Here is a 24340-nt window from a genome sequence, read left to right as displayed (position 1 = left end):
GACATATTTGGTACCTCAGAGAAGATAATGTGAGTGGGCTTTCCTACATGATAATTCATTACCTTATTGTCAGCTCTTTCCCTCTACTGTCCTGCTGATTTCTCCTCTATTACCTAAGCTTTGATAGAGGGGAGCATTTCCCATTTGGAGTCCAGTAGTCCAGCACACAGAAGCTGCTTCCCTCTCTTCTTCCCTACCAAGTCTTTATTGCTGCATTGCAATCTATGGATGGTTTAATGAAAACTCTATACTTCCAGACCTATCAATGGATATATGTAGATTATAACAGAACTATGCCTGTATGAAAAAGTAATAGTTTGCAATAAAAGTTGGATGAAACTGCCCTCTACCCATACATTGCCTCTTTGTGTTGCCATCCAGGCCTCCTGAAACATAGTGGGCGGATAAGGGTCATATAGCCATCCATCAGATGAAGGCAGGCAAGCCCCAGGAGCTGGGGGTGGGCAGGGTACACACACACACACACACACACACTTTGCCATATTTTCATATCTTTTAAGTATACAGAAACAACTCATCCATCAGGCAGATTCCAATATCTATTGCTGCATATCTTGATAACCTTTACAGTTATTCCAATACAATGCAAACAACTTCCAAGTATAAGCAAATTTAGCAATACAAACCATCCTTTCAGAGTCCACTTATATTTGTATTAAGATATTCATTGTCGACAGGTACCATGCCTTATTCAACCATAATCCCAAAGAGGGCATCAACTGATATTTCCATTTTTGTGCTGTCACCATTCTCACCACTGTAAACAACTGGCATAAAAGGCTCTTCTGAGACAAAGACACACTCATAGGACAGTCATTCAAAAGATCTTTTTCCAGAAAGCAGTTAAATGAATGCTACACTATAACTTACATTTCTTTTAGTATTTTATAATTATGGGGCAAGAAAAAAAAGGAACCCTTCTTCTCTCTTCCAGCATAAACTGGCTCCTTCTGATATTTTAGCTTATAATGTAAGAATCAGATACCATTGATACATCATTTTCAAGATGGTTTTCAAGCATTTTCAACCCTGATCCCTATATTTACTGATACTTTAGAGACTCTATGGAATTCTCTCTCATTCCTTCAGTGACACAGGTAGACCTAACTCCATTTCCCACCTAGTTTTGCACTCCAATATAATTTCTACCCCTCCTGAAAACCTGTGTATATTTTGCCACAAGCCTTTTACAATGACTCTGTCAATCTAAAATCTTATTTAATTCATTCAGAGGTTGAAATGCTTTCCTAGTCTTCAATACTGATAACATAATAATAATAATACATTTTATTTATATCCCGCCCTCCCCGCCAAAGCAGGCTCAGTTAAAGATACTGAAAAGTAGGGATTTGTCCTGGACAAGGACAAATTTGGGGATTTATCTAGTTCCTCAAAAGACAAAGAGCTTCCAATCTTGGCCCCCTATTTGTCTCGTTTGGACCATGCCACTGTGATCCATATGATATGATCCATATCTTCTATTATTTCAGAGAAAACCACTCCTAAATATCTAATTCTCTCAGTCATCCAACTCAAACTATGCAAACCAAAATACTTTCCTCCAGTGTCATATTGGTCACCACGACATTTATTTATGAAGACAGTTATTTATTAAAATTATATCTTGGCTTTCCTTATGGTTCAAGGCAGCTGATAATAATAAAAACAAAAATAAAATACAAAATCTCTCCCCCACTTAAAAGATGCCTGCCATTCAATCCCCCTTAAAATACCTGGCAAACCAACAAGCCTGAAAATTTCCAAGGAAGGAGCCCAAGGAGAACACTCTATTAATCCCCCCAAACTAGCTGAGTATGGGGAATTCCTAGTTTATTGGACTGTCAGGACACTGCAGTGATACATGATAGTGACACTGTAATGTTGTTGCAACATCACTTCCGCAATTTCTCCTGCTGCTGCTCTGGGCAGCAGGCAGTAGTGATAGGTAGGAAGGTTGGGCCATCTCTCACTACAATGAGAAACGTGTTACCTCTATGGTGTGTGTGTTTGTGTGGGCTGTACTGGCAAGTTATAAGGGTTAAATAGGAAAACTATCAAGGATCCAAGGCTATCCTCTGTCTATGTTCGCCTAATCAGCTATCATAAGCTGCCATACTCTAACAGACTTCTTTATGCTTAATGCTTGTTGCTATTCAACCATAGTACATTGAACTTTGGATATGTGAACTGCATATTTATCATGGTTCATTAAAATTTCTTATTAAGTTATTGGAGAACATCAGGTGCTATTTAAACTCTAATATCCCTTGGCAGAAAGTGTGATGTGATTTCATGAAATGGTTTCTCCTACTTTATTAAAAATAAAACCTTTCCATCCTGATTGATGATGCATAGAATTGTGAGGTTTGTTAAAATAATATGAGCAATAATTCTATGGTGAAAATGGTGATCATGTTATAATGGGTACTTATTAAAGTTTTAGTACTAAATAAGTAAATTGAACTTTTGACAATCTAAAAGAGAAAAAAGTTATTTAATTGCTGTGAAACACTTTGCTTTCTGTTCTTATTTATCAACAGTTTCTTACAAGACATTTTGTATTTGGGCACAGATGACAGTTTGATCTATGCCAGCTAAGGATGGGCATGAACCGAACCACAAATCATGATTCATGCTAAAAATGGCTAAACCACTGATTTGGGCAACCCAACGAATCATGAACCAAACTACCATTTTGATGTTCCATGTCCATCCCTAGTGCCAGCCACATTGGTTCCAGTTATCTGTATTCCACATTGATCTTTAACAGTGGCACAAAAGGCATAAAGTGAGCTGTAGATTTTCAGGCATGGAAATGAAGTGGTATGAAAAGTTTACTGGTTTTTCTGATTTTAATGCCACCATTAAAGGCATAGGAATCCTGTAATTTAAAAGCTGGGAACCCTCCACCTTGCAAACAAGCATCTCACATCATGATTGTGGCTCTAGTAAACCGTGCCCATCTACCAAGGAATATAAAGACAGTATTATATAAGAAAACTGGGCATTTAAAACAATTAAGGAACTAATTAAGTGCCTCCCCTAGAGCAAGTCAGTCCAGATTGGAACAAAATGCTTGTGTACCGAAAAGAAAGACTATCATTTTATAATGTATAAATTAGACAGAAATGCAGAGGGGGAACAAAATGCTTGTGTACCGAAAAGAAAGACTATCATTTTATAATGTATAAATTAGACAGAAATGCAGAGGGGTAGGTAAATGGAAGATATTACTACCTGCTTTCTATTTTTTAAATATACATTGCTTTCCCTGATGACTGCAAAAATACTCTGAGGGTAGTGGAAGAGCAGAGGTCATGTGAGCTTGGAAAAAGAGGAATAGAAATGAAGTGTGCCCTTATAGAGCTCTTTAATTAATCAAATGAAATGTGTGTGTAATTTCTCATGAAGGAACGCTTTGATGTAAGTTGCACCTTACCTTCGAGATGGGCTGAATGCTAATTATCTCCTACAAGAGACTTGAAGGATTTCAACAGTTGAATACAGATTAAATAGATTAATCTGCAATTAGTTTGGACTATTGTCTGAATGAATGGAACCCACCTCATACTTTGGCATTGTTGACAAAGAGAACTGAAACTAGACAAATCTTTTAGTAGGCTTTCCATAAGAAAGTAACTTTACAAAACAATCCAGGAGGGTTTGAAGAAGTGGAATTGCCAGGAAGGAGTACAAAAGGGAAATATTTTTGATCGTAAGAAGCTCTTACACTCAATAAACTGAGAATGCAGCCATCCTAGAGCTCCCTCTTTTTCTTTCTACTGTTCCTGTATGTTCTTTAACTGCACCTGACACAGAAATTTAGTAAGTGTTTATGGCAGAGACATAAGCTTCACTTGCTAAATTTCTGCATGTCAGGTTCTGTTAAATGGGCAGTTAAAACTAAACAACCCTGCTTTAATGATAAAGCACAAAGTTCTTCTTCATGGGACTCCAGGCATAACTATTCCATGAATTATTTCCAATCTCCATGTTTATTATTGTGGTCATTCTGCAACTAGGAAAGAGCATATAGCCTTTCATGAATAGTGTTTTACTGAGTAAGCTGTAACCAATTCGGATGTTGAACAGTTTGTGCTTAATCAGTTAAAAAGACAGGTTGCTTACCTGTAACTGTAGATCTTTGAGTGGTCATCTGTGCTTTCACAACCATGGGATAGAGCGCCAGTGCCGATCCCTGAATCGGTATCTGAAAAGCCCGGGATTTTTCCGTGCTCGGTGCCATTGGGCATGCGCAGGCGTCCCAGTACACATGCTCACCGGCGCCAGCGTGGGGATCCCACCAGTTCCTTCCTGACCGCTGGAAGCCCCTACTGGAGGGAGACCGTCAGCAGTGGGGAAGGAGGGCGGGTAGTGTGAATGCACAGATGACCACTCGAAGATCTACAGTTACAGGTAAGCAACCTGTCTGTCTTCTTCGTGGTCTCTGTGCTTCACACCCATGGGAGACTAGCAAGCAAGACATACCTGGAGGCGGGAAGACGGTCAACCGGAAGAAACAGCTTGCAACACCGCAGTTCCCAACCGAGTCCTCTGCTGAGCATGCACGTCCAGCGCGTAGTGCTTCATGAAGGCATGCTGAGAAGACCAGGTGGCAGCCTTGCAGACATCAGAAAGGGACACGCCTCTCAGGAATGCCACCAACGTGGCCATAGCTCTTGTGGAGTGTCCATGAACAGGCCCAGGTAACGGCTTCTTTGCCAACAAATAACAGAGTTTAATCGTCTCAGTGAGCCATTTTGAGAGCCTCTGAGACTAAATCCTGGAACCTATCTTGGGAGCAGCATACGAAACAAAAAGCTGCTTGTCCTTACGAAAATCCTTTGAACGTTTCAAATAAAACAGCAAAGCACGCTTAACATCCAGAGCATGCAACCTACGTTCCTCGTCCGAGGAAGGGCTAGGGTAAAAAGTGGGCAACCAAACTTCTAAATTGAGGTGGAACTGAGAGACCACCTTCGGAAGAAAACTAATGGCCGGAGCCAGGGAAACCCCAGCTTCTCGAAAAACAAGATAAGGGTAATCACACTGCATCGCCGTGAGCTCCCCAACATGATGTACTGATGTGATGGCAACCAAAAATGCAGTCTTCCATGACAAGAGCGGCAAAGAGCACATGGCCATCGGCTCAAAGGGGCGACGGGTTAGTTTGTCCAGCACTAAAGTCAAGTCCCACAACTGTGGGGGCGATCTTGATGGTGGGTGCAGCCTAAACAACCCCTTCAAAAATTTCTTGGACTGAGGGTGTGCAAAAACGGAGTACCCCTCCACCAGATCATGGAAGGCAGATATTGCCGCCAAATAAACTTTGACGGAGGAGAAAACCAGGCCCGCATCCACTAGGGACAACAAAAAATCAAAAATTGCCAGCAACCCCACCCTGCTAGGTGAGACCAACGGGTCAACTAAAAACTTAGTAAATCTCCGCCACTTCCTGTCATAGGAAGCGCGGGTGGACGGTTTCCTGCTGTTCATAAGGACCTGCTGGACCCTGTCAGAGAACCTTACTGGTCGATGAACCACGCTGTCAGCTTCAGATGGGGCACGTTGTGACGGAATACATGCCCGCCCTGAGCTGACAGAAGGTCTGGTTCTGCCGGAAACTGGTAGAAGACCCCCCTCGACAGTTGGAGCAGGATCGAGAACTAGTTCTGGCGAGGCCACCAGGGAGTCACCAGGATGCAGCGTGGTCTCTCCCTTGCTATTTTGTTGATCACCTTTGTCAATAACGGCAGAGGCGGGAACATGTAGATGAACCGACCCTCCCAAGGAAACAGGAGCCCATCTCCCAGAGAGGCTGGATCCGCTCCCCCTCTGGAACAGAACATGGGGCATTTCTTGTTCTGGGCTGTGGCGAAGACATCCAGCTGCGGGTACCCCCAAAGCTGGAATACAGGCTTCAGAAAACACCACTGCAGTTCCCACTCGTGTGGGGAAGCCCCACCCCTGCTGAGGGAGTCTGCCTGAATGTAGAGGACCCCCGGAAGATGTGCCTCCTTCATGAAGGTGTCGCACTGGCGACACTCCAACCAGAGATCCATCGCCAATGCGCAGAGCCGACGAGACACTGTCCCTCCCTGCCTGTTGATGTAGCACAGGGCAGTGGTATTTTCTGTAAGCAGCGCCACTAAGGGATGGAAAGAGCGTAGGGCAAAGTGAACCGCCAGCAGTTCCAGGTAGTTTATGTGGAACTGAGTCAATTTTGGCGGCCACTGGCCCCCCACACACAGGCCTTCCATGTGGGCCCCACAAGGAAGCATCTGTGGTGATAGTCACAGTAGGAGTTGGCAGATGGAAGGAAGCTCCCTGGCAGATGTTGGGCTCTGACTCCCACCACTGTAGCGTCTGAAGAGTCCTGGTTGGGATTGTGAACCTCTTTCAAGGTGAGTCTCTGAGTGAGCGAAACTGGCGAAGAAACCACAACTGTAGGCCTCTCATTCTCAGTTTCGCAAAAAGTCGCCGCCATCAGCCCCAGCATCTGCTGAAGCTGCTGTGCTGTGCCCCACTTAGTAGCAGTTGTACCAGACCGACAATGTCCTTTGCCCTCTGCGAAGGCAGGTATGCACGATGCTGGTTCGTATCCAGCAAAGCCCCTATGAACTGCACTGTCCTTGACGGAGTAAGATGAGATTTCTCCAAATTGACCTGCAACCCCAAGGTGTCGAGAAGACGTAGAGTGATGGCAATGTGCGTTGACAAACTTTCCCTCGACTTCGCCACAAGGAGCCAGTCGTCGATGTATGGAAAAACGACAGCTCCCTGGAGACGGAGGTGGGCAGCCACAATGCTCATCATCTTCGTAAACACCCGAGGTGCAGTGGACAGGCCGAACAGAAGGGCTTTGAACTGGAAGTGCTGGGAACCCACTGCAAACCTGAGGAAACGCCTGAACACTGGATGGATGCTGACATGGAAGTAGGCATCCTTGAGGTCCAGGGTCGTCATCCAGTCCCCTTGGTTAATGAGGGGCAGGATTGTTTGCAGCGTGGCCATTCTGAACTCCTGGTACAGAATGAATTTGTTCAGATTCCGAAGATCCATAATTGGTCTTAAGCCCCCGTCCCTATTGGGGACCAGGAAGTAGCGAGAGTAAAAACCTCCCGTCCTGGCCTCCACCGGAACTCTCTCTATGGCTTGTTTCTGTAGGAGGTTGTTCACCTCCTCCAGCAGAGGTGGGGAAGGGGGAGTGGTAATCACCACGGATTGGTTCGGAATCTGCACAAACTGCCCTCTTCTATGATGGACAGAGCCCACCTGTCTGTGGAGATCAACTCCCAGGCAGGTAGGAAAGGGCGGAGGCGGATAGATGTTGAAGTGGGGGCGATGATGCGTGCCACAAGAAAGTCAAAGGCCCTGCTTTTGAGGGCGGGCACCCTTAGACTTGCCAGTGGCCTGAGAATCATAGCGGTTCCTGTTGTTGCCTGAGTACGATGGTCTGTCAGGCTGGGTGGAGCGAGGTCGCCATTGCTGTTCGGGCGAAAACTTTTGGTAAGGCTTTTTGGCCCACGGTTTGTGCCACTGCTTTGCCTTAGGAGCCCTGGAGGTGGCCTGTACACCCAGGTTCCTGGAAGTCTTGAGGCTCATATCAATTTCCTGCAGTGCACTGTCTGTGGTGGTGCTAAACAGGCCATCCCCCTCAAAGGGCAAGTCCTCAACAAAAGCCCTAGTGTCCTGCTGCAGGGCTGTTGACCTTAGCCAGGAGTGCCAACGAATGCACACAGTGGACGTGATGGCCTTTGCCGACACGTCCACCATGTGCTTTGCTGCAGCCAATTGTTGCTTGGCCACAGCAAAGCCTTCTTTCTGCAGCTTCCTAGCAGCAGCCTTTTTGTCCTCGCTCAGGGAAGAAAGGAGTTGATCCCATATGGAGTACTGGTATCTAGCCATGCAAGCCGCATAGTTAGATACCTTTACTCCTAGGGCCCCTGCGGAGTAGACCTTCCTTCCCATATTGTCCAGCTTCTTTCCATCCTTGTCAGGTGGGGATGAGTGGACCTTTCGTGCCTTGGAGGAAGATGAGATGACGACTGAGTTCGGTTTCGGATGGGTGAAAAGGAACTCAGCCCCCGTCTCCTGGACCCTGTATGTGGTCCAGCCTTCTGGATGACACCGGAGTTAAAGATGGTTTCTTCCAGGGCTCCTTGACTGCCTGCAGAATCACTTTGGTGACCGGCGAAGCGATTGCTGTGGATGTGTCCCTTTGCATAATGTCAAAGACATTATCATCCACGACAGGTTGTGGTTGCGTCACAGGCAGGGAGAGGGAGGTTGCCATTCTCTTCACCAGGTCGCCATAGGACTTCGGATCCTCCGATGGCGAAATAGGAAGATCTTCAGCCATCTGGGAACCTGGTGAAGGCTCCAAAGCACCTTCCTGGGCATCGGTACCACTCTCTGAGTCCGATGAAGAAGACTCCCGGTGTACGGAGTGCTCAGAGAGGATCGGCGAGCGGATTGACGTTGATGGTCGCCGACGAGTCTCAGCCGCTGGGGTGGTGCGCCTCTCTGGAGGGATCGATACCGATGGCCTTTGGGAGTGGTGCGACAGCCTTGACATGCAGGATGCCTCTGACTGTTGATCCCACTCCACAAACTCCCTTGGTGGATACCACTGGTAAGGAGGGTAGGGATACGGGTAGGTGGGCGGCCACTGACGCTGCTCCCACGATGGTAGCGGTGGGAAACGGCGTGGTGCCACAGAGGGCTCTAGCTCCCGTCTGCCTCTGGGCTCCATTGGGGAGACGGGTCCATCGGCGCCGAAGCCTCCACTTCCGAGATTGAACCGCTCCCGCTGCGACGCCGCGACCGGGATGACGATCGCTGGGTGAGGTCGATCTCCTGCTCAGACATTGAGAGACGGGGCTGTTGAGTACTGCCTCTCAATGCCGATGGGCTGTGGCACGGGGACACCAGGATCTTCCTCGGAGCAGAGGTCATCGGTGCAGAAGCGTCGCGAGAAGGCGATGGAGTGCGGGGCCTCTTCCGCTTCTCCTTGGACTTGGCCTTCTTCGAAGCGGATGCTCGGGTCCCTGAGTCATCCCGACACTTATTGGCGGGCGTGTCCACTGATCCCTCATGGGATCGTTTTGTGGAGGAGCCTCGCTCGATCGGCATTTCGGTCACGATCGGGGTCACATCGGCTGATGTGACCGATGCCGATTTCTGAGGGCGGAGTGCCGACTCAGTTAAAGCCGCCGAAAGCCGCGCCGCCCAGTTCTTCTGCGTTTGCTTGGAGAAGTGGAGACAGTGTGGGCAGGACTCCATGCGGTGCACTTTACCCAAGCAGAGAAGACACAGGGAATGCCTGTTTGGGGGGGCAATCTTCTTCCCATAAGAGCGGCAGTGTTTGAAAAACCTCCAACGTCTTTCCATAGACGCCAATCGCCAAAAAACCCACTCAGAGTCCTCTGAGGGGAAAAAACTTTTGGGGGAAACAAACAGGGGAAAAGGCCCCGAAGGGCAGTCCAACAAACACACACAAACTTTTTTTTTAAACTATCTATCTATCTACTCTAAGAAAACAACAAACGGGCTATATACAACGAGTAAAGGCAAAAAACCGATATCTCACCAACTGGGGACACGAAAGGTAAACCTCTCCGCGCGGCGGTCAGAAAGGAACTGGCGGGATCCCCATGCTGGCACCGGTGAGCATGCGTACTGGGACGCCTGCGCATGCCTATTGGCGCCGAGCGCGGAAAAATCCCGGGCTTTTCAGATACCGATTCGGGGATCGGCGCAGGCGCTCTATCCCATGGGTGTGAAGCACAGAGACCACGAAGAAGATCTATGGTTGCTACCTTTCTTCTCCTACTCTCCCAATGTGGCATTATGTCCCAATGCTGCATGACATACTGAAATTCGGTAGGTACAAAATTCCCTGTCTTCCTCTTCTTGCAAAACAAAAAAATGTGATCAGTTTTGTATGAGAAATGTCAATCTGTTGCTAAAGACACAGAAGCAGATTGGGAAAAGGTGACAACCCTAATCAGGTTATTGTTCCTCCTATACTGAATAATATTTGCATGTGTTGACATTTGCATCAAATGTTAAATTAGTAGCTTATTGGTGTATAGTGCAACTATATATTGTACATGCATTTCTTGAATAGTAGACAGCATAGAACCAGGAAACCAAAGCATGTGTGTGAGAGCTTTGCTCATGGATGGGGCTTTTTCATGTCCGCCTTCCAGCAGAAGTTCTGTGACCATTTCCTCAACTTGGGGACCCCACCAGAGTGGCTTCCAATGAAGACAAAGGGCTACTGCACCTCCACCTCGCACAAGAACGACCAGTTTCTGCTTGTGCACAGGCCATGCATTTTAGTGCCTTTCCTTCATTTTCAGACAAAGTGGTACTGAATCTCAGGAAAGAGACTCTAATAATACCCTGCATTTGTGAAGGCAAAAGTGAATACAGCCATATTTTATGGAAACAGCCTGACTTCAGCAGGAGCATTCGCATTCCAGCAAAGCATTGCTTTAATCTGTGTCAAGATGGGTAGCTATGTTAGCTGGTCTGTAGCATTAGAAAAGAGCAAGAGTCCAGTAGCATCTTAAAGACTAACAAAATTTGTGACAAGATATGAGCTTTTGACAGTTACTGCGCTGAAGAAGAGCAGTGACCAGACCTTATTTTGGACAGGGGCTCACAGGAGCGGAGCTCTGGAACATCTAAATTATATTGTGCTCTCTCTTTCTTAAACCATCCCCCCCTCAAAAAAAACCAAAACCAAAAATACTTGCTTCTGAGGTCCATTGTTCAAACACCCCTGTGAGAATTTTGCTGAACTCTAATAATATTTGACAAACTTTCTAATATTTTTCCCTACAAAAAAAGGGGAAATAACCAAAACATATAAAGCAGACAGATGGAAATCTTCATCATACAACTGTGGCCACATAACAGAAGGTAAAAGTATGGTGGAAGTAAGGTTTAATTATGACAATTATAATTCAAGAAGCATTTTAAGGTAGCTGATGAGCTAAAATAATTTAGGGCAGCCTCTGGTGATATCAGGGTTGTGTGGCATATGCAAATGAGTTGTGCCAATGAGCTCCGGAACCTCTTTTTCTGCAAAATGACCCCTGGCAGTAACTCACAAAAACTCATACCCTGCCACAAGTATTGTTAGTCTTTAAAGTGCTTCTAGACTCTTGCTCTTTTCTACAGTTAAATTTGTATGTTCCTCCACAAAGTATATATTGGATGAAAATCAAATATTTATGTTGGTTACAAAAAGGGTGATGATAACTACAATAAAGACTTTTAAAAATGGTCTCACTTTCTGGCATTGGCTTTGGCTGTGAACTCTTCAAACGCAGGGAGGGTCTGAAGCGAGTTCTGTCATTGAAACTCCAGCTCTTCTGCACTTTTGTTGGGCTCCCCTCTGCGGTGATGTCTGTACTTGGAGATCTTCGGTCTCCGACTGAAGGTTGTCGATTTTTGATACTCTGTCCTCTTGGGCTAGCCATCCGCACACGTTCTTTAAAGCTTAACTTTTGACTGTAAAAAGAAAGCACATATTTTAGTTGATTCCAGCCCACTGTAATTTTTGGTATCATGCCAAGTTGGTGTATATAGATGCCCTGAATGACAGATCAGTGTGCGATTGGATATATACCATGTATAGTTATGTGTCCCTTCATTAAAATATATGTCAGAATACTCCTAACACACTAGAATCCCCCTATGCCTGTAACAAATCCCTAAATCAACTAATGTGCCCAAATACCAAGGCATATACATGTATCTCTCAGTGCATACTCCAGCCTTATAGAGGGGCTCTGAAAAAGGAAAATATGTGCCTATCCTCCCCCTGGCACTGGCCCTCATAAGAAGCTGTACTCTGTAAGGAAATCTGTCCTCTAAAGAACCATGCATGTATTTTTCTTGTAAGGAACAGTAGGTCTTGTGTAGTTCCTACTGCCTCTATCAGCTGCTGAGAAAAACTGTTACACACTATATATATAACAATGAAAGTAACACAAAATGCAATTGAACATAACCTTAGCAAAGCTTAGATTTTAACAGATCGTTATAATTTATGTTTTCAGGTTGTACAGCATAGGTCAGTGCATTTCTGATAATCTGCATAGGGATTAATATTTTTGAAGTGCTATTATTTTTGCATGCTATTTGTTAAACTTAAGCAGGCAAGATTAATGTTGTTACTCATGCATTTTCCAAGACATGACATCTTTGAACAATCCACAAACAGTATTAGCAAACAGTATATTTCAGATTCCTTGTTACTTTACAACACTCACTTGGACAAGACAAAAATACAGAAATCTAAGGAAATGTTGAACAATGTGACATACATTGGGTGATTTTCTGGGATTGATTAGGGGCAGAACACAGTAGTGGATTGGGACTGAGAACCTAGTTTGTTATTGCTTGGTTGATCACATGTACCACAGAACTTGAAATGTTAGGCATAAACTGAAAACATCAAAGATGCAGGCTGCTTTTCTGTGAATGATCTTTCCAGCTTGTTTATTTACACAAATAAACTGCTTAATGGATCTTTGTTAACATTTTCAGGCTTTCTGTAATTACTAATTCATCAATAAAAGTTGTACGTTATTAATAGTATTCACAATCACTATTTTATGGATGTGATAGAAATGGAGATTATATATTTGAGTATTTGTGGTAAGGAAGCAGGGAATTGTGCTGAGGTTTATGGATTAAACTTTTGTCATTGCACTGGAAAGGTTTTCCTGCATGGCCAAGAAGGTACTTAAATATCTGCATTAAAGTTATCGAATATTGGATTTTATATTACTGGTTTCTGTCCTGGAGAGACAGTATTTTGTAGGAAAAAATCCTTTGGGACCATTAAATTGCACGTGGCAAAGATTATCTGCCTGTTGCTATAGTTGCTAATCAAGTTGAGGCCTTGTTTGTTCCAGTTCTGTCATGGTCCTTGTATCTTAGTACAGCATGACAATACAAAACATTTAAAATGGAAATGTATTCTACAATTATCAAGAAACTTAAAAATGTATTGTTCTATGTCTAACTGCCTAACCAACTGCAATCTAAAAAGGAAATGTTTCTCTTATATGATTATATGAAATGGAATAAAAAAAGGACATGTGGTTTTGAAATTTCTTGATATTCAGAAGACATTTGTACATGCAGCCTAGTACATATTAAAATACAAGCATAACTCAGGCAGGCTATAGGATACTATATGCAGTAAATCAAGCACATGCTGAACAGCTTCTAGTAGTCATGTTAAAAATTACGGCAAACCAAATAAACTATCAGAGAAATTACATTTTAAGGTATAAGTACAGCAAGTACCTGTTACTACAATAATTTAATCTTCCTTAATCACAAAAAGTATGCATTTATGCATGAAGTATGTCTTTAAATGTTTATTTAGCAATCATTTTTCTACATGGAGGACATTTATTCAAAGCGCACCCATCAGAGAATTAGACTAGGACTGTATCAGCAGCCTGTGCTATTATATGGCTGCGTATGTTTTGCATCATATGAATACAAGTATGACATATATATGTTTTCTCACAAAGTACGTTTGCTTTGCCCAAAAATAAAAACACTCAGTGTTAAAAGCTAAATTATTTTGTATCTTTTGCGCAATTCATTTGCTTCTTGTGTTAGTTAATATTCATTCAGGACAGACAAGCTATTCTCATAATAGATTATAGTTTGATTATCTATCTATCTGCAACATTTTATTACCACAGTAGATACAAACTAAAAGAATTGAATTGTTCATGATACACCTGCTAAATATGCAGCCACAGTTACAAATGAAAACTCTTAATTTCATTTACTGATCTAACAGTGATTTAATTTTAATTAGAGAGGCCAAACTGCACAAAAGAGTGTGGAGCAACAAGCACCTGAAAAAAGGCACAAAGATCAGTGTTTACAAAGCGGTTGTGATGACAACCCTCATCTACGGCTCCGAATCGTGGGTTTTATACCGTCATCACCTGCATCTCCTTGAGCGCTTTCATCAGCGCTGCCTTCGCACCATCCTCAACATCCACTGGAGTGACTTTGTGACCAACACTGAAGTCCTCAAGAGGGCGGAGGTTACAAGCATCGAAGCACTGCTGTTGAAGACGCAGCTGCGCTGGGCAGGGCATATTTCTAGGATGGAAAACCACCGCCTTCCCAAGATTGCTCTGTATGGCGAACTTTCCACTGGCCATCGAAATAGAGGGGCACCAAAGAAGAGGTACAAGGTCTCCTTGAAGAAATCCCTTGGCACCTGTCGCATCAATCATCACCAGTGGTCTGACCTAGCCTCAGATCGCACAGCATGGAGGCACACCATCCACCAGGCTGTCTCTTCCTTTGAGAACGCACGCATAGCTGGTCTTGAGGACAAAAGGAGATTGAGGAAGAATCGCACTGCTACAGCACCAACCCCAAATCAGACTTTTCCCTGCAGCCACTGTGGCCGGATCTGCCTGTCCCGCATTGGTCTTGTCAGCCACCAGCGAGCCTGCAGCAGACGTGGACTACTGCACCCTTCTTAAACCTTCGTTCGCGAAGTCAAGCCGAGAGAGAGAGAGGCCAAAATATTATTATAAGATATATTAGGCAAAGATTTAGAACAGGAAGAACAGGTGACATTGAAAGCTGTTTGCAGGTAACTTTCATCATGTCAAAATATGTGGTATATAAACCAAGACATTAAGAATGTTGAAGCTCTCCTGGTGATACTGAGGAAACTGCAGGCAAACACACAGGGAAACCAGAGCTCCTGACCTTTTTACACCTGCATACTGTTTATGTCTGCATATTTTATCTGTCCTTTTTTTTAACTTATTCTGCTGTTCTCTCTCTGAACCCCTAGGGACAATTAACTGTTTAATGGTAACCAGTGGTTCCTCCTTACTTGCATGCTTACTTATAGTATCCTCCAGCATTCTCTTCTTATTTGTGACTGAGCTCCAGAGTGTTCAATAGTCACAGTCTGACACATGACAGCATCTGATATATGACTTGGGGCCGCTTTCAGACAGCCTTTATAATTTGTTTTAGTAGTGGGTTGCTAATAGATTTTTTTGGTGTCATTTCAGATACAACCCTTTTGGCTTTTGGCTGCTAACAGATTTTTTTCCCTAACCTTTTCATACAAAGTCACTTGTGTCCCATGCACAATGCAGGGCTGAGCCTTTTTTTAAAGAACTGCTTTCACATCTTTGCATTTTTGAATTGCTGTAGTGTGGCATTAGAAATGTTTGAGGTGCTTCTGACAGTGCTGCTTTCTGTTCCCTCCCTTTTTCACAGCACATTCTTTTTTTTTTTTAATGTTCATATGCTTGCTGAATGTTGGCAATATAGCATTGAATTGCTGTATTGGTCTAGCACTATATAATATAGTGGGTTCTAGGTAATGATGAGGCGAGGTGGTAATGGAACATCAGCTCTTTATTGATTTCAGCATAAGGCTAAGCTTGAGACTGTCGAACTGGGTCAACGGGGCCAATTATATACACACCCGTGTTCCCACGCAAGCGTTTGATTGGTCCATTCAAACCAGTAGGGGGCCCGTGATTGGAGCAGGCAGCAGGGTTTAGGATGCTGTTTCCAAGTCCCCAAGCTCTGGCCGTCAGGCTCCAATGAGCCAGGCAGGAACACCCAACTCAGTTCTCACTTGAGTCCACATACATTACATCCCTCCCCTATTAGTTCACAAGCCCTGACATACATAGTCCTTTAGATAAGCAGGCTTGTGGTGTTGACCGCCTGGGTGCTGGAGAAGGTGGCGGTGCGGCGGCCACTTCAGGTGTGGTGGACCGAGGGGCTGGGGATGTGGGAGCTTCTGTTAGCAGTTCCAGGTTCTTGGATGTTTCCGGTGAAAGGTTAGAGGTTGGAATTGCAGTAGCTGCCAGGTCAGGGGCTGTCAGAACTGGAACCGCCGGTGGGTCCCACGGCCTGCTGTCTTCCTTGACATTGTCCTCGGGTGCCTCCCTTGACCTCAACTGGTCTATGTGCTGCCGCATGGTGAACCCCCCTTCGGTTGTGACTTCATACATGACTGACCCCAGCACCCTGGAAACTCTGGCCGGAAGCCATGCTGGGCAACCCCCAAATTTCTTGGCGTACACTAAGTCCCTTGTATCTAAACCCCTGGTTGCTTGGACTGTGTCAGGCATCTCTTGCAGGTCTGGGGCCCAATTGGGATGCATGCAGACTAGGAGTATCAACAGCTGCTAGTCCATGAGGAGCTTGGCTGGGCAGCGGCCGGTGGCAGTGCAGGGAATGGCATGTTGGGCAAGCAGGAACTCAGCAAGGTGGGCGTTCCAGTCTCCCTGGATGATGTGGCAGAGTGACTCTCTTGTGGACTGCACCATCCTTTCCGCTTGGCCATTGGTAGCTGAGTGAAAAGGGGCTGACCTAAGGTGCTGGATTAGATTCCGGCTGCAAAAGTCCTGGAACTCCCCTGTTGTGAAGGTGGTCCCATTGTCTGAGATGAGAGTGTTTGGGAGCCCCTGGGTGGCGAAAACCCTGTGGAGGAAGAGTAATGGGGAGGAAGTGGATGCGACAGGGACAACTTCCAACCACTTAGAGCAGGAGTCCACTATTAGGAAAAATAGCTGTCCTTGGAAGGGCCCCGCAAAGTCCAGGTGCAGGTGGGACCACGGAATACGTGTGGACTCCCACTGTTGGGCTGGCACTCTGGGCGGTGCTGGCCAGGTCTTCTGGCATGGTTGGCACCTCGCCACCCAAGACTCAATGGCGTCATCAATTCCTTGCCACCTGACAAAGCTGTGGGCAAGAGCTTTCATCTGCGCTATTTTCGAGTGAGAGTCATGAAGTGCGGTGAGGGCTCTGCCGCAGAACAGGGGGCACCACTACCCGACCCCCCCCCCCCAACAAACAGCCCTTGTGAACCGATAGTTCGTCCTGGCGGGAAGTGAATGCTGCAGACTCTGAGCCCACCCTGGCCCGAGGGCCATCCCCTCCACACCCAGTTGAGAACTTGGGAGAGGATTTTGTCCCTGGCAGAGCATCGAGCAATGTCCTTAGCATGAACCGGGCGGTCCAGAAGGGACTCTAACAACATAATCTGGTGTGCCGGCACCAGGTCCCTGGAGGGTAGTGGCATCCACATGGCCCATAGCTTTTCCCGACTGGTATTGTAGGTCATACTGATACCCTGCTAGGAAAATGGACCACCTTAAGACCCGAGGTGATAGCATCTGCGGCATTTGGTGGTCAGGTGCAGAAAGGCCTAGGAGGGGTTCATGGTCTGTGATATGGTGAAGGGCTGGCCATACAGATAATTGTGAAATTTCTTTACACCAGCAACTATGGCCAACTCTTCCTTATTTATTTGTGTGTAGTTGTGTTCCAACTTTTGAAATGTCCTTGAATAGTAAGCCACCGGAACCTCACAGCCATTCAGCAGCACATGTGTTAAGACTGCCCCCACCCCGTATAGAGACGCATCGCAGGCCAAGACAACGGGCAGCTGCTCGTTGAAGTGTGCCAGCAGGTTGTTTGACGTTAAGAGATCCTTCACCACTTGGAAGGTGGCAGCCTGTTGGTGGCCCCACACCCATGGGGCCCTTTTGTGGAGGGGTTCTGCTACCTTGTGGGGAAGGAAGGCATGGTAGAAGTTGAGGAGGCCTAAGAAAGCTTGTAGTTCCGCTTTATTTATGGGGGTGGGAGCCTCACAAATAGCCTCTACATTTTCCTTCGAGGGATGGATACCGTTTGCATCGACCGAATACCCCAGAAAGTCAGTCTTGGACACCCCTAGCATACATTTCTCCCTCTTCACCGTAAGGCCCGCTGAGTCAAAATGTTGGAGGACGGTGCGGAAGCAAGAGGCGAATTCCTCCTCCGTGGCTGCGGCGATTTAACACATCATCAAAAAATGGCTGGACCCCAGGGATACCTTTCAAAAGAGAGTCCATTAGGTTCTGGAAGATCCCCGGAGCCACGCTGATCCCAAACTGGAAGTGCTTGATCTTGAAGGCGCTTCTATGCATCATTATTGTTAGCGCCTTGGTGGCATCCACTGGAAGCTGCTGAGAGGTCTGAGCCAAGTCCAATTTTCTGAAAATTTTTGCCCCTGCTAAGGAGGCCAACACATGGCTCACCACTGGCACTGGGTAGGCATGGCCTTGCAGCGCTTTATTTATAGTACACTTATAGTCCGCGCAGAGGCAGATACGGCCATTGGGCTTGACTGGGGTGACGATGGGTGTTTCCCAGTGGGCATTAGTGATTGGCTCCAACACTCCCTGAGCTACTAGAAAGTCTAGCTCCTCCTCTAGCTTATGTTTGAGGGTGAAGGGAATGTGCCAGGCCTTCAGCCTTATGGGCTGGATGTTCGGATTTAGTTGCAGGGACACAGGGGGGCTTGTGTAAGTTCCCAGGGTCCCGCTGAAAACTGCTGGGAACTCTGGAAGTCCCTGAACCATGTTGGGACCTGATTTAGTCCCGTTACCTGGATCCCTAAGGATCCAAACCATGTTTGGCCCAGCAAGCTGCCCAAGTCCCCTTCAACGACTATCAGGGGCAGCCTTCCTTAGAAGTCACCATACTTCACCCTCGGGAACCCCACTCCCTTAACTGCGATTTTCCATTTCTGATAGTCCTGGACCACGAATGGGGGCGGCTGTAATTTAGCGTCCCTCCCTAGGCACAACCTTCAGAAATTCCTAAGAGAAATTACACTCTTTCCAGCCCTCGAGTCCACCTCCATTTTGCATGGCTTGCCCTCAATGAGTAGAGTCACCTGCAATTTCCTGGGGAAGGGCAGGGGAAGTTGGCATGCCTGCTCATCTGAGGTGGCGATGGAGTGGAGGTCTTCCGCCATGGCAGCATCCTGATGTCTGCCCGGATCCCGCCGCGCGGCACTTCTCGGGGTGGAGTGCTTGGACTAGGAACGGCAGACCCTTTCCACATTAGTGGCAGACTGTGTTGCGAAATGGGCAGGAATATCACTCGTTGGGGTCCCCGCAGCTGGCACATTCTTGAGCAGGCGCGGTTTCGGACGAACAGCTTGCCAGTTTCTTCTGTGCCACATGCCGTAGCTTGAGTGCATTGTCTTTCCCGGAGTTTTCTGATTCAGACAAGGAGGCAGCAGCATGATGTGCAGAAGTGGTGGCTTGCTCCTTCCTTGATTTCTCATATGCCAAAGCCTCCTTGATGGCCTTGGCTAGGTTGGTGTTGTCCTTACCCACCAATTTTCGCCTCAATTTCTCCTCCTGCAGGTCGAAAATGAACCGGTCCCTAAGCGCTTCAGCAAAGACTGGGAAGTCATAGCAGAGTGAAAACTGGCAGAGGGCGGCACTGAAGTTGGCCATCAACTCATTAGGTTGTTGGTGGTGTTCTGAGAACTTGAGGCAGCGGGCCAGGATGGTTGGTTGCGGGGCGAAGTGAGTCGTGAGGGCCGTGATGATCTCATCGAAGGTGGCCACCTTGAGGGTCACGGGTGCCATTAGACCTTGGGCCAGCTCCAGGACGTCCATGCTGCAGGAGCTGAGCAGCAGTGCTTTCTTCTTTGCCCCATGACCTCGTTGCAGTCAATGTGGTTCTCCAGTTGCTCTAACCAGGTCTCCCATCTCTCCGGGCAGGCCACATTTAAGTCTTGAATCGGTCCTGGTATAGTGGTCATTTTGTCAGCTGTGGTGGTGCGGGGTGTGGTGCTGGATCGGAGCAGCGATGCGATGCCGGCTGGACCGCTCACCAGGATCCCATCCTCGTCACCACTATAATATAGTGGGATCTAGGCAATGATGAGGTGAGGTGGTAGTGCAACATCAGTTCTTTATTAATTCCAGAATAATCAAAGCTAAGCATGAGACTGCTGAACTGGGCTAACGTGGCCAACTATATATACACCCGTGTTCCTGCGCAAGCGTTTGATTGGTCCATTCAAACCAGTAGGGGCCCGTGATTGGAGCAGGGCAGCAGGGTTTAGGATCCTGCTGCCCATTGTTTTCAAGTCCCCAAGCTCTGGCCATCAGGCTCCAATGAACCAGGCAGGAACACCCAACTCAGTTCTCACTTGAGTCCACATACATTACATACTATAATGCAGAACTCAGAATGTGAAGAAAAAAAGATGGGAAAGGACACACCATGAAAAAGGGCGCAGGGGAAGTGGTGCTGTTTGAAATGGCCAGAGCACTTCAGACACAGCTCACTAACATTTAAAAACACTGTATGAAACCCCCATCCCAATATTGCTTTACTTGGAGTTGGGCCAACAATCAACAGCCAATATAGAATGGCAATGTGAAAGGTTTGATTTGTCTCATTTCACTGATCCTTTCTAGACTAAACAAAAGGGTGCTATTAGAAAAAGAGTCTCATTACAAAGAGCAAATGCACAGTAATTTTTCCTAATTCAAACTATATATTTACCCCGAATGGATAGCAGGCGCAGCTTTGGTGTACTCTTAAATATGCAGTTGTTTGCTACAATAGAATTCTAACCCTGACTTAAGTGGCCATTTTTGCTGGAGATAAGGAAAAGAGGGAAAGGAAAGGTCCCCTATGCAAGCACTAGTCATTTCCGACTCTGTGTTGACGTTGCTTTCACGTTTTCACGGCAGACTTTTTACGGGGTGGTTTGCCATTGCCTTCCCTAGTCATCTACGCTTCCCCCCAGCAAACTGGGTACTCATTTTACCGACCTCGGAATGATGGAAGGCTGAGTCAACCTCAAGCCAGCTACCTGAAAACCCAGCTTCCGCCAGGGATCGAACTCAGGTTGTGAGCAGAGCTTAGGACTGCAGTACTGCAGCTTTACCACACTGTGCCACGGGGCTCTATAAGGAAAGAGGACATATTGTTATAATATCTAGGCAAACATAGGACATGTTTCTGACTCAACAAAATGGACAATTGGTAGGGACCGAAGTGATCTCTAGTAAGCTATTATGTAAGTGAAGCAATGCTGCCAATCAGAAATTAAGTGTGATAAAGGTGAAAGCCCATAATTGAGTGTATGGAATGCGGGAGCTGAGCAAAAAATATCCAATTCCAGACCGTATCAATGCCATGGCCTTAGGCCTAAAGCAGGGGCATGGAACTCATTTGTTATGAGGGTTGAATCTGACATAAATGAGGCCTTGTCGGGCCAGGCCATGTGTGTCATAAAATGTAATGCCAGGTAGCAGAGATATAAACTTTATAAAGCACACAGACAAACACAATTAAGGATTTTTTAAAAACTTAAAAATAAACATGCCTAAAACATTAGAACTTGTTGGTCTTAAAGGTGCTTTCTTTGTACCTCTCCCATGGGATCCAGGGAACTGGGCAAAGGAAGTTCTGGCTCTTTCCTTCCTTCCCCAGGGGACCAGGGAGGGGAGGAGCCTCAGCCAATAGAAGGAAGAGTGGCTTGGCTCAGTAGCTCTGCTGTGTGATTGAGAGAGCCTGGCAAAGCAAGCTATTCCTCCCCTCCTTCTTTCTTCGAGGAGGAATCTCAGCCAGGAGAAAATAGAGGCCTTGCTCTGTTCGATTGAGCAAGCCTGGCAAAGCAAGCTGTGATACAGAAGCAAGCAAGAGAGAGAAGGAAGCAGATAACAGTTGCTCAGGGGCCTGATAGGAGGCCTCCGGGGGCCTGATTTGGCCCCTGGGTCGCATGTCTGACACCCCTGGCCTAAAGTATGTATTTCAGTCATTACAAGAAGCGCTTTTTTTGAGCAGGAATGCATAATATGCAAATGAGTCCCTGATTACAAGGATGCCATTGGCAGCAGCCATGATATAACGATTACTTCCCATTCAAGGTAAGCTCTAACAGAGTGGCGTCCATGCCACCTGCCTGTAGTTCAGCAACAGAGCATCATCCATCAGGTGACAGCAGGGACTTGCTCCCAGACGTGCCATCTTCTTACAGAGCTGGGGGAGGTATAGGCTATCTAGAATCAGTGGATGGAATATGATTTCAGAACGTCTAAATGACAACGTAGTTTTCTAGACTCTGTAAAGGTGTATTATTTAGGGTGCCTAGTTATTGCCCTCTGTCTAATGAAGTAAAAACAAGGATACCAGGTTAGATATTTTATTATAAGCATTCATTTAGATTACAGTTCTAAATGAACATGAAAAGCAATGCCATGTAATATGCGTCATATTCCATGCTTTATACTTGAAGAGTACACTGGGGTATTATCCATTTTGTGCAGAGTAAAATATACATCTGTTTAACTCTTAGCATGTGTTCATGCTTTGTTAGCAAATAATGAATAAGAACTTATAAAAATACCAGCTAAATTTGAGCAGCTAAATTACATTTCAGATCAGATTTTAAGCTAATCAAGAAATATCAATATTTAAACAGGGCATCACCTGCAAAACTATAGAAGATTTGAGAGAGGCTACTTCTTAGAATTTGGGTTGAAATAAACAGAACTGGAGGAGACTTCCAGGGTTGGAAAATGCCGAGCTGAACTGCTTCTCAGAAGGGGAGCGGGCTAGAACTTCTGTTCGGGGTAGTGGAAGGCAAATTAATGCCTACTGCCTACTTTTCTCTGTCATAAATCAGTCCAAGATATGCACAGGAAACTTTGAGAAGATTTGCCTTGGCTAAAAGGGAGTCCCCGGGGGGGGGGGGGCTCCTTTGAGGCTTTGAGGGGTCTCTGGAGACGAGTTGCATTTTCATCATCTGCAGAAGTTTCCAGAGTCATTTATTTGACATAAGCTCGACAGGATCCTAATCTTCTTTGATACTGCTAAACATCTAAAGCTACACAAGACTGGTGTTGATCTGGATAACTACAGAAAAGGTACAGATCGCTATCTTTCATTCCGGGACTAATTAAAGTTAAACAAAATAAAAGGTGGAAAATTGAAATCTAGAAAGTTTGGAAGAAGAAGGGGAGAACGGGCGAAATTTGGACTTTGTAAATTTAAAGGACAGTGCTAAAAAGTGGAAAGGAATTTATTATTTGGTCTATTTGCAGTTTTTGAGAAAAAGCCCCATTGTCATAGAATTGCAGCTCCCACAGTCAATACAGGAAATACGTCAAGCATCGTGAGATCTCTCTACTAGCGAAAACGGGATTTGGTGGCAAGTAAAGCAGGAAGCATTGGATAGAAAAGGGAAATTATCGAAGCAGCCAGCCTACTCTAGGACTATAATATCATAGAAAAACATCGGCGGCCATTGCAAGGAGGCTAAAGTTTAAATAAAATTTTTAAAGTGTTCGGGACATTAAAAATTGGGGAGCTGACAGAGGTGACGTTTATAAGGTAAATGCTATTGGACATTATTAATAACTTAGAAGCCTCTAGAGAAATTTTTTTTAAAGTGAGGCAGAAAGTCGTGACCGCCATTTTGGAGAAAATAAAAACTTTAAAAATTAATATCTGAGCCCAGGAGGCTCTGAGGACGGTGAAATTAGGCTTACTGAAGAAAGCAAGCTTCACTCTTTTAAACCTGATAGTTGAAATTTAATTTGGTGAGGTCAAAATTTTCGGTGTTTTTACATGTCAGACCACAAACCCGAGCAAGGACTGCTTCATTGGAGAAAATGCAGGACCAATTAGATGCAATGGAAGCCAGGATAATGAAAGGGATGGAGATGATAACTGCTTCCAAAAAAGAAATTAGAAAAGATATTGAAGAGCTAAAAAAAAGATATAGATGATCTCAGAAATGAGACTGTGGCAACATCAAAGAAAGTGCAAGAGGTGGAAGGGAGAGTGAAAGTACATGATTCCACCTTGTTAAAAATACAAGAAAAAGTGGCAATTCATGACTGCATATTGATGGAGACCCAGATACGTCTGAGAGGAGTACCTGAGGATGAAGAAACTGATTTGAAAGAATATATAATAATAATTGCGGAATTTTTGGCAGACGATCCTGAAGGGACTAGAAACATGTATGACTATATGTATAGAGTGAATTCACTTTATGCAAAAAAAAAAAAATAATCTACCAAGAGATGTGGTTATAAGATATATGGCAAAAGAAATGGTGGGAAAGATCATGAATAAAAACTTTGAAAAGACATTGATAGTGGGAGGCAGCAGAGTAAGAATTATGAAAGAGTTACCAAGACAAGTGATAAATGACAGAAGAGCATACAAGAAATTGAAAGAAAAATTACGGGACAATGAAATGAGGTATAGATGGATAATACCTGAAGGTTTGAGCTTTGAACTTCAAGGAAAATGGATTACAATTACAAACACACAGGAATTGTGTAGATTTTGGGAAGAACACAAAGAATTTGCACCATGATGGATTACAAATTATTATCTTGGAATGTAAATGGACTAAATTCACCACAAAAAGGAAAAGCAACGTTTCATTGGATTAAAA

General features: G+C 45.3%; 1 protein-coding gene across 3 annotated transcripts in view; it reads right to left on the bottom strand.

The window, feature by feature from the left end:
• Positions 1 to 24340, bottom strand: part of KCNQ5 (potassium voltage-gated channel subfamily Q member 5) — a 514814-nt gene that overhangs the window by 31986 nt on the left and 458488 nt on the right. For all 3 annotated transcript variants that reach the window (XM_060235972.1, XM_060235964.1, XM_060235981.1), the window contains one exon: positions 11327 to 11547. In XM_060235972.1, the coding sequence (XP_060091955.1) occupies positions 11327 to 11547 (221 nt within the window). The remainder of the gene's footprint in view (positions 1 to 11326; positions 11548 to 24340) is intronic.

This window comes from Heteronotia binoei, chromosome 1, assembly GCF_032191835.1.
Source record: "Heteronotia binoei isolate CCM8104 ecotype False Entrance Well chromosome 1, APGP_CSIRO_Hbin_v1, whole genome shotgun sequence".
NCBI classification, from domain to species: Eukaryota; Metazoa; Chordata; class Lepidosauria; order Squamata; family Gekkonidae; genus Heteronotia; species Heteronotia binoei.
Note: the sequence above shows the minus strand (reverse complement) of the source record. Positions and strands in the feature narration are given on the sequence as shown.